The sequence below is a fragment of the Vigna unguiculata genome, chromosome 9 (assembly GCF_037176805.1).
Source record: "Vigna unguiculata cultivar grain cowpea cultivar isolate G323 ecotype 2 chromosome 9, ASM3717680v1, whole genome shotgun sequence".
Classification (NCBI taxonomy): domain Eukaryota; kingdom Viridiplantae; phylum Streptophyta; class Magnoliopsida; order Fabales; family Fabaceae; genus Vigna; species Vigna unguiculata.
Window position 1 is genome coordinate 39,454,987 of NC_140800.1, and position 18,804 is coordinate 39,473,790.

Below are 18,804 nucleotides of genomic sequence, written 5' to 3' on the forward strand. Positions count from 1 at the left end.
TTGATGATTATAACAAATTTATTTTAACAACATATTCGTTAAATAACTTAATCATTAACTTAGGATTAAATATATTTTTGGTTATTGAAAATTGGAATTAGTGTTTTAGTTTCTCAACTTTAAAATATTTGGATTTAATTTTTTTAACCGTTAGGTTTATTTGATGTTTTAAACATATTTCATGATAGTATTTGAGTTTGTTTACATCATTTGACATAATTTCACTTTAGTATTAACCGATAAATACATTTAAAACGTCAAATAAATTTTAAAAAATTTAATTTAAAGGATTAAATTCATTCATTTCTAAATATGAGAAACTAAATTGGTTCAAAATTTCAAAAAGATACTAATTTCAATTTTGATAAAAAGTTAATGACCAAAAACTTATTTAACCCTTAACTTTATTTCATGAGTTAACTTTTTGAAGTTCTACGAGTACAATCTAACCTTGTCAAGTTTAATAATTTGTTTCTAAAGGGTGGCATAGTCACAGACTTGATATTTGAAGAATGAACTTTGTGTATGTTTTGAGCAGTTGATTTTTATGAGATTGTTGGAAATGAGTTTGGTTTTTCAACATGTTTTATAGGTTGTTGAACTTGTATTGGTTAAGGTTGGTATAATTATATGTTAAACAATATTATGTTAGTTTGAGTAGTACTAGTTAAAATGATATGATTTTGATAAATAAATTAAGATTTTTGAATTAAATGTTTAATGTAATTAAGTAATGAATTAAGTGTGATATATCAGTTGAGTCAAAGTAACCCAATAAAAATATATTTTAGAATTAAATGTATAATTTTTTGCATGAAAATGGATACATATGTATACTTAAATATCATATTCTATAGATATAGCTTAACAACAGTGTCATCATCAGTCAATCTTGTTAAGAAGACTCTACTCAATTTTAAGTAATTACATTAAAAATAACTCAAATAAATCATTGAAAGACCCACACGCAAAAAGTCAAATACTTTCTCATTTCACCTTTTATATAATTTTTTTAAAATGAAATTAATTGTTTTACTGTTTTACCTTTTAAATAAAAAGTTTACCCTTTTTTTCAATTTGATATATATTTTTTTAAAAATTAACTATTTTTAAAACTAAAACAATTATTTATATTTTTTTAAAATAAATAAAACCCACTTACAGTAAAAATATGAAATTTATTTTTATAACTATAAAAATAATAATAATTTTATTACTTTTTATTATTCTAAAAAGAAAAAGTGAAAACACATGTTTACTTGTATGTAGTGTTTCTTTAAGAGGATAAACTATTTAAAGGGATTGTGAGGCGCATATTTGCAAGTGTCATTTGTATTCGTATAATTCAATTTGAGGGTGAGAGAATGACCGAATTTGCAAGATAGTGACTTTTTCCAATCTCGCTTAGGATGAGATGATCCGAGGGTGATATTAATGTTTTTACCATATTACCATTGTTAAAATCAAACGAAGTAGTAGCCGTAACAAACGAAAATGTTGTGGAATGACGTTGTGAACTTCCACAGTGGTCAAGGAAGGTGGTGGTAGAATGCATGGTTGAGGTTTGGAATGGTGGGAATCAGTTATGGGTAGGGTGAAACCGATTCCAAGAACCTATGCATGTGTGGGAATCAGTTCTCTTATTGATGGAACCGATTCCAATGTGTCTATTTTTTAACCTTGTTCTTGTGTTGCATAATGTGGTTATTAGTGTGAGGACCTGCTAGTGTTACATGGAGTCGCTGATGCTGGCAACATTGTCCCTGTGATGGGCTGACTGTGTGGAGAAGGAGGTCGAATGGTTGAATATGTGATGGGGGAATTGAGTGGGCTCGTGAGGATGAAGATGGATATGTGTGAACGAAGCGTAGAACAATAATCTTAGTGTATTAAATGAAGATTGAGAAAAATAAATAGAGAAAATGAGGTTAATGAAAGAAGTTGTGAGGAATGTAGATAAAATCCATTGTCGGTAGAGTTAAAGATAATTAAGAAGAACAAAAATCTGTGTATTTTTATGGAACCTCATATCAAGCATACACCAATTTTAATAATAATAATAATCAATAATAATATAATAATGTTAACTATAAGGATAAAATATTGATTTTATATTTTATTCTATTGAAATGTTATTTTAATGTATCATATTTATCAAACGAATATTTTATGTATGTTCACTACTACACAAGAATTAAAATTATTAAAATTCCTTTTAGTTTTTTTTTTTTTTGGAATATGACATGTATATCTCATGCAACTATTTGGTGATAGCTAACTTGCTCTCCGTATAACAATTTTTCGGATTTTGGTATGAAAAAGAAATATGTTAAAAATGATTACCATTTTGTTGATAATGTTTTTGAAGATAAAACAATTTTTATATCTCACGTTGTATAACTCATATATTTTTTACCAAAACTCTAGGTAAATAACTTTTTTTTTCTTACTTTTTCTCAACTATAGATACTTACAAAAAAAAACTTTACAATTGCTCAAAGGTGCTTGAAACAACTCTATCAATGGAGAATGTTATTGTGATCATGTGAGTTGTTTAAATTTTAGTTGTGTTGCTTCTACCAGCAATTATTACTTAAAATGAAACTATTACTTTATTTGTGTCATCCTCGAATCACAGCACTTGAAGAAACAAAACAATAACACATGGATATATACGAAGAAGAAAAGAACAAACCAACAAAAGAAAAATCACAAACTCAATAGTGCAATGGTACACACAATATGAATAACTTATTAAAAGATGAACTGGAAACATAAATAGAAACATTGTACATACAATATGGTAAAATAACTCATGAAGAGAGCTAAACATATATACATTTTTTTTATAGTAAATGACATACTACTAATTTGAGTAAGTTGAAACAATTGAGTATAAAAAAGTATTTAACAATTCCAGTAAACCTATTTTAATTTATTCAAAAGTGAGTTTGTTCTATAAGATATACGTTTACACACAAATTAATATTAACTTACAAAATTATAATATTATTTTGTTCTACTAAATTTTATTATACAAAAAAACTGATCCAAACAAATCTAAATAAATAAATTTATTTTGAAAGTGTTTTAACAGAAGTACGTAATTTTTCCCATTTTTGTGTAGCATAATAATCGGACAAGAAACATTGTAAGAGAAATAATGGAGCAGCTGGCTGAGCAAGCTTCTTACACAGTGTCTTAGTACATGCAAATGGATATACGCGTGTATGGTTTTATTTTCCAGTGACGAATAGTAATAATAATAATAATTTTTAAGCCACGAGGATTGCTAAAACCAAAGCAAAAGCCAAAACCCCCGCAAAACTATCCCACACTGACACCGCCTCCACCTCGCTCCACGGTGGCGCCGTCGCTTTCCCTCTCCAGTCGCGGCGTTTCGCCACGCGCGCGTACTCTCCACGCAAGCAGTAACCTACCCTTCTTGTCGCTTTTCACTTCCACATTCCACATGGGTTTCGTCCGTTAATTATTTTCATTAATTAGGGGTGTGTGTCTTTAAATCGGCGTGAGGTTCGGTGAAACGAGATCATATCCCCAACGCTAGCATCCAAACTAATCACAAAGACTCGTCCAATAAGATTCGCCCACGTGCGACAAAGTAAAGATCGAGAGTGAAAACCAGCGGGGTTCACATGAACCTCACCGCATCGTGACACCCCCTTCTCCTTTACCACCAGAATTAAATAAAGCTGGCTCTTCCCCATCGTGCTTCTTCTCTCCAATTCGCATTCGATCTTTCTTCTCCCCGCGCGTCTCCGAGAGATTTCTAGGGTTTTTTTGTCAGTGAGATTGAATTAAATTTCCGCACGCAGAGAGAGAGAGAGGAGTAGGGTTTTTTAATATTGATATTTTTCTATTGGTGGTGAGCGCGATGGGTTATTGCATTGGTTTCTGAATCAAATTTCACTTTGCAAATCCGAATCTCAGTTCCTTCAATGTGATGACTCCTGACGCCGCCGGTGAATGGCTCGATTTCGTTTCCGGCGCCTCCGATTCCTCGCCATCTTCGTTGTCGTCGTCGCCGTTTTCGCGAGTGACGAATCGGAGTCGGAGCGTGAACTTTCGGTGACTGATTTCGATTGGAACCTCTTCCATCAGGACTACTCGCCGCCCGCTCCGCCGCCTCCGCCACCGCATCCCCCGTCGGTGTCATGCGTGGACGATCTCGGGGGAGTCGGGACTCTGGACACGACGTGCAAGATCGTGAACGACGTGAACCTCACCCGCGACGTGTACATAGCAGGGAAGGGCAATTTTAACATCCTCCCTGGGGTGAGGTTCCACTGCGAGATTCCCGGGTGCATGGTAACCGTTAACGTCACTGGTAATTTTAGTTTAGGTAGCAACTCGTCGATTGTGACCGGGGCTTTTGAGTTGGAGGCTGAGAATGGTGGTTTTGGGAATATGTCGGTTGTGAACACGACGGGTATGGCGGGGCAGCCTCCGCCGCAAACCAGCGGCACTCCGCAGGGGGTTGAGGGCGGTGGTGGGGGTCACGGCGGGAGGGGTGCCAGCTGTCTTGTCGACATGACGAAGCTTCCGGAGGACGTCTGGGGAGGGGACGCGTATTCGTGGGCCTCGCTGCAGAACCCTTACAGTTTTGGCAGCCGTGGGGGGTCGACGACCAATGAGAGGGACTATGGTGGGTTGGGAGGTGGGCTTGTGAGGTTGACTCTTCATCAAATTGTTGAGATGAATGCAAGTGTTTTGGCTGACGGGGGTAATGGAGGGACAAAGGGCGGAGGTGGCTCTGGAGGCAGCATTTACATCAAGGCTTACAGAATGTAATATTTTTTTGTCTTTTTTTTCCCTCGTTTGATTAACATAAGGATATATTTATGTTCTCTGGTTATACTAGGGACATGAGTGATATGCCAAGTTACTATATTTGTTTCTGAGATCTTCTATCTGAGTTTCTTTGTAAACAACTGTTTATATGTTTCTGTCTTGCTGCATTTGAGATGTGGTTGTCTAAGTCTAATATCACCATCAAAATTAATTTGATGGTATTTGTTCAAATTACCAACTTTGTAAGGCACATACTGAAGCTTAATACCAAAGTCAGCTGGTGAATGTATATTTCTAAAATATGAAATATACAGTAGAAGGATATTTTCTCCATAATCTCTTATATTCCTTGACGTGTACAACCACATGCCAACAATGGAATGTTAATAATTGGTTTCGTGCTTGATTGTAATTGAAATGTGATGTTATGAATCTAGTTTTTATGCTGTTCCATTGATATATTTTTTTTTTTTTATGGAAATGAGCAGGACTGGCAATGGGATTATAAGTGCTTGTGGAGGTAATGGTTTTGCTGGTGGTGGAGGTGGCAGGGTTTCAGTTGATGTGTTCAGCAGGCATGATGAGCCCAAAATATATGTGCATGGTGAGGATTTTTAGTTTGTGCATTGGGTAGCTGTTTCCAAATATACTCTGCAGAAATCCTTCCCTGCAAATTGAGTGCTCATATATGCATAATTTCTTATAATAAATAAATAAATGAATATATATGGTAACATTAATATCGGGAGCACTTTGTTGCATGCCACTCTCTGACACTGATTTGTTAATGGGCATGAGGAAATTGTTTTAGAAATCAATGCTAACATTTTTCAGCATTTTGAAATAAAAACTAGGCTGCTCTCTAGAATTAGGTATCACTTGAGTTGGAAAATATGATTTGATGATCTACTGTTTATCAACCTGGAACCTACTTTTTTGCCATCTCTGGTAGGTAGCGTAAGTGATCTTTAATTAATTAAATACCCTTGGCCTATGGTCAGTTGCTTGAAATTCTATTATGACTTTGTTGTTGTGTTAAACTTGTTGGGACTCCAAACTTATCATCAGTTACACTGACTGCATGCACGATTAATTTCTTATTTCAGGTGGTAGGAGCCTTGGCTGTCCGGAAAACGCAGGTGCTGCTGGGACTCTTTATGATGCAGTCCCTCGAAGTCTTATAGTTGATAACTATAACATGACAACAGATACAGAGACTCTTCTCTTGGAATTTCCAAATCAACCCCTTTGGACTAATGTCTATGTTCGAAATAAGGCCAGGGCAACAGTTCCATTGCTTTGGAGTCGTGTACAGGTTTGTCAAATGAAGATCCATACATTAATTGGATAATCCCAATGTCAATATTCTGTTGATCAACTCTTTCTTGTCTTGTTTGCTGACACCAGACATTCTCTCCTCCATTTTGTTTTGCTTGTATCCTCAAATTTTACATCTATTTAGAAGTTTATTAGTAAACTCAAGATGAGCATATGCAGTCACTTTTGAGTACCTCTAATAAAACTCAATATCTGATTAGGCCAGGAACTTTTCTGAAAAGGTAATTTACTGTTCTACTTCTGAGCGCAACCCGATTTGACCAGCCATACACCTGAAAAATTCTGAAATCCCCTCTTTCATTCTATGTGCTGAATGATGCATATGTTTTAGAATTTATATTGTCCTGATTGTTCTTGCTAAAGTTGACTTCCTCAAAGAACCGAAGTGCGAAAAACATATCTTTAGTAGTAGATACAGATATTTTTAGTTAATAGCAATACGAGTAACTCCCACTGATGATATTGTTGAAGATTAAAGCATTGAAGAACCAGAGACAATAACTTCTCGGTTTGGATTTTGTATGCCTTAAATCCATTTGCTTGATATATATTTGCTTATATTGGAATATTCAGTTAATTGTTGGTCATTTAAATCCATATTGGTTGTTCCCCTTGATCTTGACTTGTATTTTTCTGTAGTTCAGGAGTTTTCTTGATGTTAATGTGAATTATATATATAATCTTCTAAATTCTAATGTATTTAGGGGGAGGGGCGATGTCTTTATTACTTTTTATAAAAGGTTTTCTATTTATATTTGGTTTTGTTTCTAATGAATTCTTTTATAAAAAAATGCTAAGTTTCCTCCTGGTCATCCCTCTTCATATTCTGATCTTTGTGCCCTTTTAATTTTAGTCTGTTTTGAAAAAAAAAATGTTTGGTATGGGAAGGACATTTGTACAACTGTCTTTTCTTTTTATTCATTATATAGGTGCAAGGGCAAATAAGTATCTTGCAGGGTGGGGTGTTGAGCTTTGGTCTACGACACTATGCTACATCAGAGTTTGAGTTATTAGCCGAAGAACTGTTGATGAGTGATTCTGTAATGAAGGTAGTTGGAATATGAGTTTTTATTTTGCCGATATTGTTTAGTGGGACATGTTGACTTCTAGTTCCTCTGTATGTTGTATCTTTTACCTGTGCTGTAGAACTAGTAAACATAATGAGCATATATATAGGCTGCACTGATTTTTTATTTTTTCAGTAGTCAATGTTACAATGTCATTTTGCTGATGTTTTTACACGTAAAATTTTATGAAAAAGGTCTATGGAGCTCTACGCATGTCTGTAAAAATGTTCTTGATGTGGAACTCAAAAATGCTCATAGATGGTGGCGAAGACGTGACCGTGGAAACTTCTTTACTTGAGGCTAGTAATTTGATTGTTCTGAGGGTATATAACCACTCCTTGAATGAATAATATTATTGCATATATGATCTTCACATTTGACTCATTGGGTTTCATTAACAGGGGGCTTCTGTGATACATTCTAATGCAAACCTTGGAGTTCATGGACAGGGTCTCCTAAATTTATCAGGACCAGGAGATTGGATTGAAGCACAACGTTTGGTTTTATCCCTATTTTATAGTATTCATGTAAGGCATTGTTTATTTTCACCACCAATATATGTAATTCTATAGCCTTTTAAACACTTGATTTCCCCCATTTGATTTATCTTTATTTATGAATTAGGAGATCTCATTTCGTTTTCTTTAGACTAGGTTTTTTAACTAATATTTTCAAATTATTTTGTTACACGTTCTTATTCTTTTTTGTTTTTACTGGCTAAATCTTTAGGGTTTTTTCCTGTAGATTGGTAGTTAGTTGTGTGCTATTTTTATTTGTTTATTTAGAAAACATTGTAAGCATATCCTAACCATTTCCAATTGTTAAATATTTTTTGATTATTAGTAGTAGAATAAAATGACACAAAGAAGTTTTCCTTTGGGTCTAAATCATAATTCGCTTTAACAGTAAATGATGATGATATCCCTTCAATTAACATTTATCAGACAAACCTTAAGAATGAGTTGAAAATCAAAGAGATGGTATGGAGACAATCCTGTCATGTGCAGATCTAAAGTCAATGAGAATCCCCAAATTTTTACTTTTCTCCTACCGAATATCCCAAAGGAATGCATATAAAACTTGTTACTAAAAATAAGATGAATAGAGAAACTGTCTGAGGAAAATATATGACAACTGAGCATGGATAGCATCTCTCTTTACACCATGTCAAGATCTTGGGCTTTATTTGGGGTGCAATGGGCTGTTTTTTGTCCCTTGTGTCATTCTTTTGGTGGCTCAGTTGCACTCTTCTGATGCTTTGGTTCTCCCAGCACTTCGGGTCTGATTCTTGTTAATTCCATCTTTTTAAATGAAACCTTTGTGGTAACTTGGTTGGACATTAATTATTGATGATAATAATGTTTGTGCTTATGTTTTGGTTGAGCATTATTTGGTCTTTGCTCTTCAACTTGAGTTTATTTTTTACATTTTTTATAGGTTGGGCCTGGGTCTGTCTTGCGTGGTCCGTTGGAGAATGCAACAACTGATGATGTGTATGTTAGGATTTTGTCAAAATATTATTAGGTGATTTCTCATTCAACACATTTTGATTGTAGTTCTGCTAAATTTCCATACCTTTGTGGTTGACAGTACTCCAAAGCTTTACTGTGACAATAAAGATTGCCCCTATGAATTACTTCACCCCCCTGAAGATTGCAATGTGAACTCTTCCCTGTCTTTCACACTTCAGGTACTTTATGAAGTATTGATTGTGTAATAGATTTGGTTGTGCTAATATATATCTACAGTTGAAACTTGAAATTTCTGTATGCTGCTTTTCTAGATCTGCAGAGTCGAGGATATCCTTGTTGAAGGCCTTATAGAAGGTTCTGTTGTTCATTTCCACAGGGCCCGGACCATAAGTGTTGAATCTTCTGGAAGAATATCTGCCTCTGGAATGGGTATGCTTCTTTGTTGTGTGTGGTGGTTGTCACTTTTGGATTCAAGTAGTTGGATTTCCTAGTGATTGTGTCAAAAAAATCGCAGGCTGTACTGGTGGTTTGGGCCACGGAAATATTCTAAGTAATGGTATTGGCAGTGGCGGTGGGCATGGTGGTAGTGGTGGGGATGCATGGTATAATGATAATCACGTTGAAGGTGGGAGTTCATATGGGGATGCAAACCTGCCCTGTGAACTTGGTAGTGGAAGTGGAAGTGGCAACTCTACTTATATCACAGCTGGAGGTGGTATCATAAGTAAGCCAAAGTTTATGTTTGGGCTAATTAATGTCTCTTTATGAATAATGGAAGATGTTGATTGCCGCTAAATTTCTTCTTTAATTCGAATTCTTCTGTTGTATTATCATAAGTAAGCCAAAGTTTATGTTTGGGCTAATTAATGTTTCTTTATGAATAATGGAAGATGTTGATTGCCGCTAAATTTCTTCTTTAATTCGAATTCTTCTGTTGTATTATCTGTTAAGCAGTTGTTGGATCATTGGAACATCCTTTGTCGAGTTTGTCCATTCAAGGTTCTGTAAAAGCTGATGGAGAGAATTTTGATTCGATAGTTAGAAAAGAAGGTTTTGCAGAATTTGACAATTTTACTGGAGGTCCTGGGGGTGGATCTGGTGGCACTATACTATTGTTTCTTCATACACTTGCCATTGGGCAATCAGCTGAGCTTTCTAGTATGGGGGGATATAGCAGTTCTAATGGAAGTGGTGGTGGGGGTGGAGGAAGAATTCATTTTCATTGGTCTGATATTCCCACTGGTGATGTTTATCAACCAATTGCTATTGTGAAAGGTGGCATTCAGACCAGGTATTTCTATTTCAAGTTTTTGCTGCAACTCTTCAATATTATTTTTATTCTGATTTGTGTAATATTTTTAACTTGTAGTCCTTTATTTTTCCCAGTTTGCACAGCTGAATTTTAACCAAAAATAAGTTGTCACCAGTGTCTGCTGTTATCTTTTCTATTTGTTGAATAGCTTTAATTGATGCTTGTCTTGTTCCATTTTTTTTTTAAATTTATATCTATTGTTTCCCCGGAGTATATTTTAATAGTTTTTTTCTCTATCATCTTGGTACCGGCTTCTTAGATAGGCACCAATGCAGAAAATAATATAGTGAGAAGCCAGTTAACTATTTTTTTTTGTTTCTCTGTTTGAAAATGAAGTACGATTAATGAGATAAGTTCATTTGGAACAAGATAAGGCATCCTCAAGATCCGGAAAAAAATAAGTTTTAAAATAAAAAGCAAAAATCTGTAAAGGAAACTTGGGAAGTCAATATTTTTGCATATAAGATGGATGCTACTTAAAACAGCCTTGGGAAGAACTCATGAGAGAGGATAAGAACATAACCCTTTCCCAGTTACTTAAGGGCAGTAAAACACCCGTAAAGATTTGTGCACCCTGCTGCACCTGATAATATCCAATTATCACTTTTGGCATTCTACTCGTCAGTCGAACCCTTTAAATTGGACTGTCAAAGACTGCTCTAGCATAGGACACTCCCAGTGGTCATTACTTATTTGAGATCCCTAAATGTTTGAGGTCTGTCGATCTGTAGCAAACTTTTTCTGTTAATCCATTTTGGCCAATGTATTTCTTTTTTTTCTTTTGGTGTGAGGGTTGTAATCAGAAGATGTTTATTTATTTTTAATTTTATTGTTTGCTTTGGTGTTTTTATGTTTATAACTTTTAGCTTGTATATTTCAAGAATTTAATTGGAATAGACTGACAATGTGAAGATTTCTTACAATCATGCAACCGTGAATTGTCATGTATGATTACATTGTTTACTTTTGTGATAATTGATTTGAAAGTGATATCTAGTATGGTTTCTTTTAAATTGGCTTTCTAAAAATCTTTAAAATAAATCCATTTTTAATCCCCAAATAATATTAGATTGTATGTGCTAATGGTAATGATTCACCTCATTAGGACACGTGACATGCTTCTCTTGGGATTGGAAGGGAACTATGTTCAGCTCCAGGGGGTGATTGTAGTCCCTAACTTATGAAAATTTCAAATTATTTTCTTTTGTTTTAATTTATCAACTTTTGTTCCATTGAAGTTTCTACATTCTGTCTCTATTTCATTTCAGTTTCTGCCTTTGCCTTTGGTTCATGTTATAATGGAAATTTCAAAACTTTATAATTTTATCTTGATTATGATAGGGGAGGAAAGGGTGAGGGTCAGGGTGGATCTGGAGCGAATGGGACAATAACTGGGAAGGATTGCCCTAAAGGGTTGTATGGTACCTTTTGTGAGGTATAATTTCTTTCCACCTGCCCTCAATTGTTACATTTCTCATATTTATGTGCTCTAGGTGGCCTTTTTGATCATGGGATTTTCCATATATACTGGATGTGACCTTATTCTGCATTTCTGTATGCTGGTAGTTTGAGTAAATCTGTTACTATTAATGTTAAATGTATGGGAAGGGCTAGGAGTTTTATCATAATGGTCGTCATCATCATCAACATTTAGGTTATGCATTATTTTTTTCCAGCCTCGGTATGGTGGTTAGTTAATTAGCCTGGCATGTTGATTCAATTTCTGATAGTGATGTACTGGGATTATCTGAGGATAGTTTTACTTCAAACCTTTGTGGGAATTATACTTGAAAGGATATTATTAACGTGCCATGTTTAGTAGACATAAAAGCAAATATCTAATGGATAAACGTGTATGAACGATCAGTGGGTGACACTTGTTGGTGCTGTGTTCTATGATATTTATACTGTAGCCTCAATATGATGATGCTGGGTTGACATGAGTCTGGTATTTTGAGTATATTTCTTGCAATGATATACTGATAAATCTAAAGGGAAGCTAACCATTATTAGTTAGGCCAATTATGATTATTAATGAAAATATGTCAAGCTTCTGATTATATATTCATGTCACCCTCAAAAATCTGCAGATGTTTTGATATTTTTGTTCTTAGTTTGACTTGAGGACCTATACTTTATTGATTCTTAGTTGTATAACTTAGTTCTTACAACAATGGTATGGCAATTTTATTGTATACTGTCATGTTATTTCATGGTCTTTTTTTTTGTTGAAAAAAATTCCTTGAAGTCTTTTCATTTACAAAGCTTTAGCATTGCATATGACTTTTACAATTTCTGACTTAGTGCAATTTTTACATTTGCAGTTTTGCAAAGCTTTGTGGGCTGACATTGTTTTTTCTTTTCTCAATCTTTCTACTGTGGCAAAAAATATTGTATATTTTTTACTATTTCTAGCTGAGTGCTGCTTTGAAGCTTTACATAAGGCTGGAAAAAAAAAACTTTCTCCTCAATAAGGTTAAAGGTGTTATGACAGTAAATTAGTGTTGGTGTTGAAAGGATTCTGTGTAACTATAAACAATATACAAGGCTAGACGCTTGAAGTGCTCTAATAATAAATTCTAGTAACATATTGGTAGTTGAAAGTGCTGGATTTGAGTGCAGATTTTCATGTAAAGACGTGAACCTTACTTGTAGCTTCTATTCACCTTAGTAGAATCCAGTGTCCATTTTAGTTACATAGAAACTGTGGCTACTAGTGTTTAAATGATGAAACAGTGTTTGTTGCAATGTCATAGTTGCAAGCTTTTGGTTCATCATGTTTTGGCTGAGCTTATTCTGAGTTGTCTTTATCAAAATTGATGAGGCTACATGGGTGATGGTTCCAGCTTCTTATGAGCCTAGACTGACCGCTGCTTTGAAATTACTGGACTAGAGTAGGGTTAATCAACATAATAGAAGCTTTGTTACCCTTTTTTGTCTCATGTTCTATTGCTACTTTACTTTCTTGCTTTCCGTTTTTGACGACTTAACTGATGCTTGTACCTCTAAAGTTTCTACTCATAGGCTTTTATATTTCTTGCTTGCCTCCAGGAATGTCCCACCGGGACTTACAAAAATACTACTGGATCTGATAAATCACTTTGTCACCATTGTCCTGTTAATGACCTTCCTCATCGCGCTGTTTATATTCCAGTCCGAGGTAGATTTTATTATTTAATGGAAGATTACACAGCAGACATTCAAGGGATTTTATTCTTATTTAGTTTGAAGTATTTGTTGTCGAAGTTGAATGATTTGTGTACTGTCTTTCATTTTTTTGTCTCTTTATTCTTGGTGGTAAATGATATAAAGTGAGCTCTTCATAGTATATCTCTAAAAAGTACCCATTTCATTTTAATCTCTAGTCCATCAATGCATAATTTGCCCATCTTGTCCTTTTATCCAGGTGGTATTACTGAAACCCCTTGCCCATACCAATGTGTTTCGGACAGATATCATATGCCTGACTGCTATACTGCTCTTGAAGAATTAATTTACACATTTGGTGGGCCTTGGTTATTTGGTCTTTTTCTTACGGGTCTCTTGATCTTGTTGGCACTGGTGCTCAGTGTTGCAAGAATGAAATTTGTTGGGGTTGATGAATTACCTGGCCCAGCACCCACCCAACATGGTTCTCAAATAGATCACTCCTTTCCTTTCCTTGAGTCACTAAATGAGGTTTTTCCCAAACCATATGGTTCCCTTTTAGTTTCAATATTCTGACATTTGTGAATTTAAGATTAACGTGCCCCTTAACCGTTTCTATTTTTAATTTTATTTTCATGATTTTTTATTATCGGCATGATGACAACATTGTGTTGCATAGGTGTTGGAGACAAATAGAGTTGAGGAGTCCCAGAGTCATGTTCACAGAATGTACTTTATGGGACCTAATACTTTCAGTGAACCCTGGCATCTGCCACATACGGCTTCAGAACAAATAATGGATGTTGTGTAAGCAAAACATTTTCTGTTTGATCACTATAGATCCCATGGTTAAATTTGAGGATTTCAGCTTCTTTATTTGTAAACTGTTTTTTGGTTATGATATTGAGATTGAGATCTTCCAACACTTGACATGGCAGTTATGAGAGTGAATTCAATACATTTGTGGATGCGATTAATGCTATAGCTGCTTATCAATGGTGGGAGGGAGCAATATATAGTGTTCTTTCTGTTCTTGCTTACCCGCTCGCATGGTCCTGGCAACAGTGGCGCAGGAGATTGAAGTTGCAAAGATTACGTGAGTTTGTTCGATCAGAGTACGATCATGCTTGTCTTCGTTCTTGCCGATCACGAGCTCTCTATGAAGGGATCAAGGTTTGGACTTGTTCATATACTTGTTGAGCTTGTGAAGAGTGAAATGTTGGATATTCTATTGATTTGCTACTGAGTTGTGTTGGTTTAGGTGCATCTCTTGATCTTGTTCAAAGTTACGTTCATTTGATCCAATGTAACTGAGCAGTTTGTTTTTGTTTGGATTTCAGACTTGGTTAGTTGTATTTCTGTTGTTAATAATCAGCAGTGATATGTCATCAGATGTCAGTTTATTGTATCACTGTTGATTATAGTATCACTTATTTTTCATAGATAGACAGGTTTCATAATAACATCTAATTCAAAACTATTTGGCATATTGATAGCTAGTGGGAGATAAAAATTTCTTCTTATTTTTTCTTTCCTGCCTGATGTCAGAGTAATTTATGTTGTAATTTTTAACGGAAGAGTTGCTTTTTATTTTAAGATAGCTTACCTCACTCTAGGTTTTGGCATACTTCTTTATCCAACTGTCTGGGGCTATTTAGACCAACCAATTAAGAATTCTCAACTTTTCATTTATTGAAATCAGAGCTGATTCAAGTATTTAATGCTGTTTCATAGTGTTAACTGACCCATAAAATAATATAGGTAAATGCAACTACTGACTTCATGCTGGCATATGTGGACTTCTTTCTTGGTGGGGATGAAAAGAGGATAGACCTTCCTCCTCGATTACATGAAAGGTTTCCAATGTCATTGCCTTTTGGAGGTGATGGAAGTTATATGGTTCCATTCTCCCTTCACAATGATAACATCCTTACCAGCCTAATGAGTCAGGTTTGTTTATTTATTTTGGGAACTTTATTTTATGCACAGATGCACTTAAGACACATGCCTTACCGTTTGTTCCATTCTAACGAATTTAATTACATGCATACCTTTAATGACGTTTGCAGTCAGTGCAACCTACAACATGGTATAGATTGGTCGCTGGGCTGAATGCACAACTACGGTTGGTCCGCCGTGGAAGGCTACGAGTAACATTTCGACCTGTCCTCAGATGGCTTGAGACTCATGCCAATCCTGCATTAAGTGTCCATGGTGTGCGTGTTGACCTTGCCTGGTTTCAGGCTACAAGTAGTGGCTATTGCCACTATGGGCTTATGGTATATGCTCTTGAGGATGGTCCAGCCGGAGGAAGTGCCGATGTAGCTTTAAGAACTGAGGAAGGAACAAGGTAATCTTTTGTACATATTTTAGTGGAATGTGGTATGATTTTGATGGTATTATACTTGATATTCTGTGTTTGTTTTTAATTTTTTGTCTCCAGGGTTCAAAGTGTTAAAAAGGAATATCCTTTTGGGTTTTCCAGAAGCAGAGCTCATTTAGGCCCTGGTGGAAGAACTGAGGACAATTATATGAGGCGACAAATGCATGGAGCTGCTTTAGATGTAAACAATTTGCAGATGCTTGACGAGAAGAGAGATATCTTTTATCTTCTCTCTTTCATACTTCAGAATACAAAACCTGTTGGACATCAGGTATTTCTAGCATTGATTGTTTTTCTGGTTTGGTAGACAAAATTGCTAATTCTTGTGGCTGCCTCATCTGATTACTGATTTCTTTGTTTTTGCCCGTGTTGACTGCAGGACCTTGTTGGTTTAGTAATCTCAATGTTGCTTCTAGGAGATTTTAGTTTAGTATTACTTACACTGCTTCAGCTGTATTCAATTTCTTTGGTGGATGTCTTCTTTGTGTTGTTTATATTACCTTTCGGCATTCTTCTCCCTTTTCCTGTCGGAATTAATGCTCTCTTTAGTCACGGGCCAAGGCGTTCTGCAGGCCTTGCACGTCTTTATGCTCTGTGGAATCTTACATCCTTCATAAATGTTGTGAGTAAATCGAATTTCAGCTGGTTGGGGATATTTAATTCTTCAATCCATTATTTATTTGTCGGGGGGCCAATAAACCTTTCTTCTTTTTTCACTGGTTTTAATCGGAATCTTGTGTTATTTGGAACTAGGTTGTTGCATTTCTTTGTGGATATATACACTACAACTCTCAATCGTCTTCCAGTAAAAGACACCCGAGCATTCAGCCATGGAATATCATGTAAGTGTCTGTGATTTAACTTTAGTTAAAAGAGGCTGGTTATTTGGGAAAATCTTACTCTGTCTGGGGATGCATGCATGCAGGGATGAAAGTGAATGGTGGATTTTCCCAGCTGGATTGGTTTTATGTAAATTGTTCCAGTCTCAACTCATTAATTGGCATGTTGCCAATCTGGAAATTCAAGACCGGTCCTTGTATAGTAACGATTTTGAGCTGTTCTGGCAGTCATGATGGTATGGTATGTTCACAGCATATAATTCAACATTAACTTTTTACCCCATTTCCCTCCTCCTCTCTCGATCGATCCATCACATGTTCTCACTTCGGTAAAATATAGAATAGATCAAAGATTGATTGACATAGAGATGCTAGTATTTTAGATAACTCAAGGTGGGAGAAACAGAACTACACAAATCCAAAGTAGAAGTTGTAGAGGCATTCATTACTGTAACACCTAATGTTCAATAGTTCTCTTTTAAAAAAAAAAAAATTAAATCATTTCCACCATTTTTCCTACTGTGTAGATATCAAGTAACTAAGCACAATTTAGAATATGTTGTAGTTGTTGCCTGCCTTTTTTTATTATGTTCAAGTTGAGTAGAATCGGGAAATAATCTGGGTGGGGTTCTTGGGATAAGAATTGTTGAAGCGCGTTATATTTCCCTCACCCTCTCGAACGCTTGTATTTATTTATTCTTTTGAATCAAGTTAGTAAATGTTTGTTCATGAAATAGTTACCTACTTCAAATCTTACTCTAAATTTTTTTTACGGTAACAGCATGAAATTATGAAATTATTACAGAAGGTACTTGGCTGCTTTCTAGATTTGTGATGGTTATTTGGCTAAAAATTAATTAATTACTTCTCTGAATTTTTATATTTTATTCAATTTGGATTTTCAGAAGTTTCTAAACATTTGATCGGTTATATTAGTTATTTGGTCTCTGTATTTATGTGTTTTATTTAATTTACTTCTTATATTATCAAAAGTTTTAATTGAGTTCCTAAATTTGTTAAGTTATCGATTTATTTTGGTCACTTGATAGAGTCATTAAAGGTATGCATGTAACTGATATTAATCTAAAAATTTATAGAGATTTGATTGGTGGTTTTAATAATACAAGGATGAAATTAGATGAATTATATAATATAAAGAAATCAATTAAGTAATTTTGTCTATTTTTTTCTTAAACGATAATCGTAATCCTTGTATATGTTTCCCACGAATTAAATTTAGAAAATCCTTTTTTAATGATCTGAAAGCAAAGTCGTAAAAAAGTGGTACGTATTTAATAATATTGAATACGATTGTTTTGATTAAATGGCTCAATTATTTATTTTCTTGAATTTAAACAACTTGTTCAATTGAATGGCTCCACAATTCATTGTCTTTCTGTGGAATTGTTTAATGTCTGTTTATTTGCGTCAAATTAATGTGAACTTAAAGATGGTGGTATTTGATTGGAGTTTCTAACAGTGAAAAAGCTAAATTAAAAGAAATTGTATAAATACAACACCAAAATGAATAAATCGACTATTCTGGAATGATTACGGAAGCTGTTCCAGAATACTTGTAGCTAATTTGTCGAATATAACTTCTGTCGAATATAATTTGGAATGTCCTCGAAAAACATGGAAGTAACATAAACAGAGAGCGAATGAAGTTACCCTCCGTATCCTCGCGTTTCTAATATTTTTCACGATAAGTACCATTTTTTATTTTTATTTAATAAACAAATACATAAAAGTCTTAGAATAAAAGTATGTTATAAAGAAGTAAAAAATATTATATAAAAACTAATAAAAGATATAATTAATATTACTTCATTAAATAGCAAAATTGTTAGTATGAGTTTTTTCTTTAGTTATTGTAGTCCTTCCAAATTATTTTTTCAAGCTCGCTCATTGGTTGGAGCATTGGAGGTTTTTTCTAACAAATATTTGGTAAAAATCGTTCAATTTTAAGTTACATATTGTAATAAATAAATATCCAACCATATTTGAAATAACAAATATCCTTTTCGTTTGCTAACTGTTGCTTTCATTCCTTTTCTTTTTATTTGTCTCAATTCCAAAAACTTAATTGTTCCCTTTTATTCATCGTTTTAGAATTTAAAAATTTATTATTATTTATTATACCCTTACGAGTCTTCTAAGTTTTAAATAACTTAGATATGTCGAACTTTTTCATGGTTAGTTAGTCAGAGATTATCGGTAATTAATCATAGATTGTTATACATAGCGTAGTTCACTTTAATACTTAATTTAAACGTAAACCCTAAATTAATTAATTAGCCATTGGTCAATATAACGTCTGCACAAAGTTAAAACTTTGAAACTAATTTTTACACCGTTTGACATCTATATAGTTGTCTAATAATAATTGAGCATTAAAATTAGAAGTTCGAAGTTGAGATTAGATTGCTCCTAG

The 18,804-nt window shown here is 34.5% G+C and overlaps 1 protein-coding gene across 1 annotated transcript; it reads left to right on the forward strand.

Moving 5' to 3' along the window:
• The first annotated feature begins 3,672 nt into the window (after nt 1-3,672).
• LOC114195871 (ephrin type-B receptor) lies at nt 3,673-17,104 on the forward strand. Its single transcript, XM_028086290.2, has 22 exons — nt 3,673-4,808; nt 5,301-5,416; nt 5,919-6,127; nt 7,080-7,199; nt 7,412-7,540; nt 7,619-7,744; nt 8,655-8,710; nt 8,808-8,907; nt 9,001-9,118; nt 9,204-9,413; nt 9,644-9,980; nt 11,343-11,436; nt 13,053-13,161; nt 13,408-13,679; nt 13,828-13,955; nt 14,087-14,321; nt 14,910-15,098; nt 15,218-15,498; nt 15,592-15,802; nt 15,911-16,153; nt 16,285-16,373; nt 16,457-17,104. Exons 1-22 carry the CDS (start codon nt 3,988-3,990, stop codon nt 16,602-16,604), a joined length of 4,341 nt encoding a protein of 1,446 aa, XP_027942091.1. The 5' UTR covers nt 3,673-3,987; the 3' UTR covers nt 16,605-17,104.
• The last annotated feature ends 1,700 nt before the right edge of the window (nt 17,105-18,804 follow it).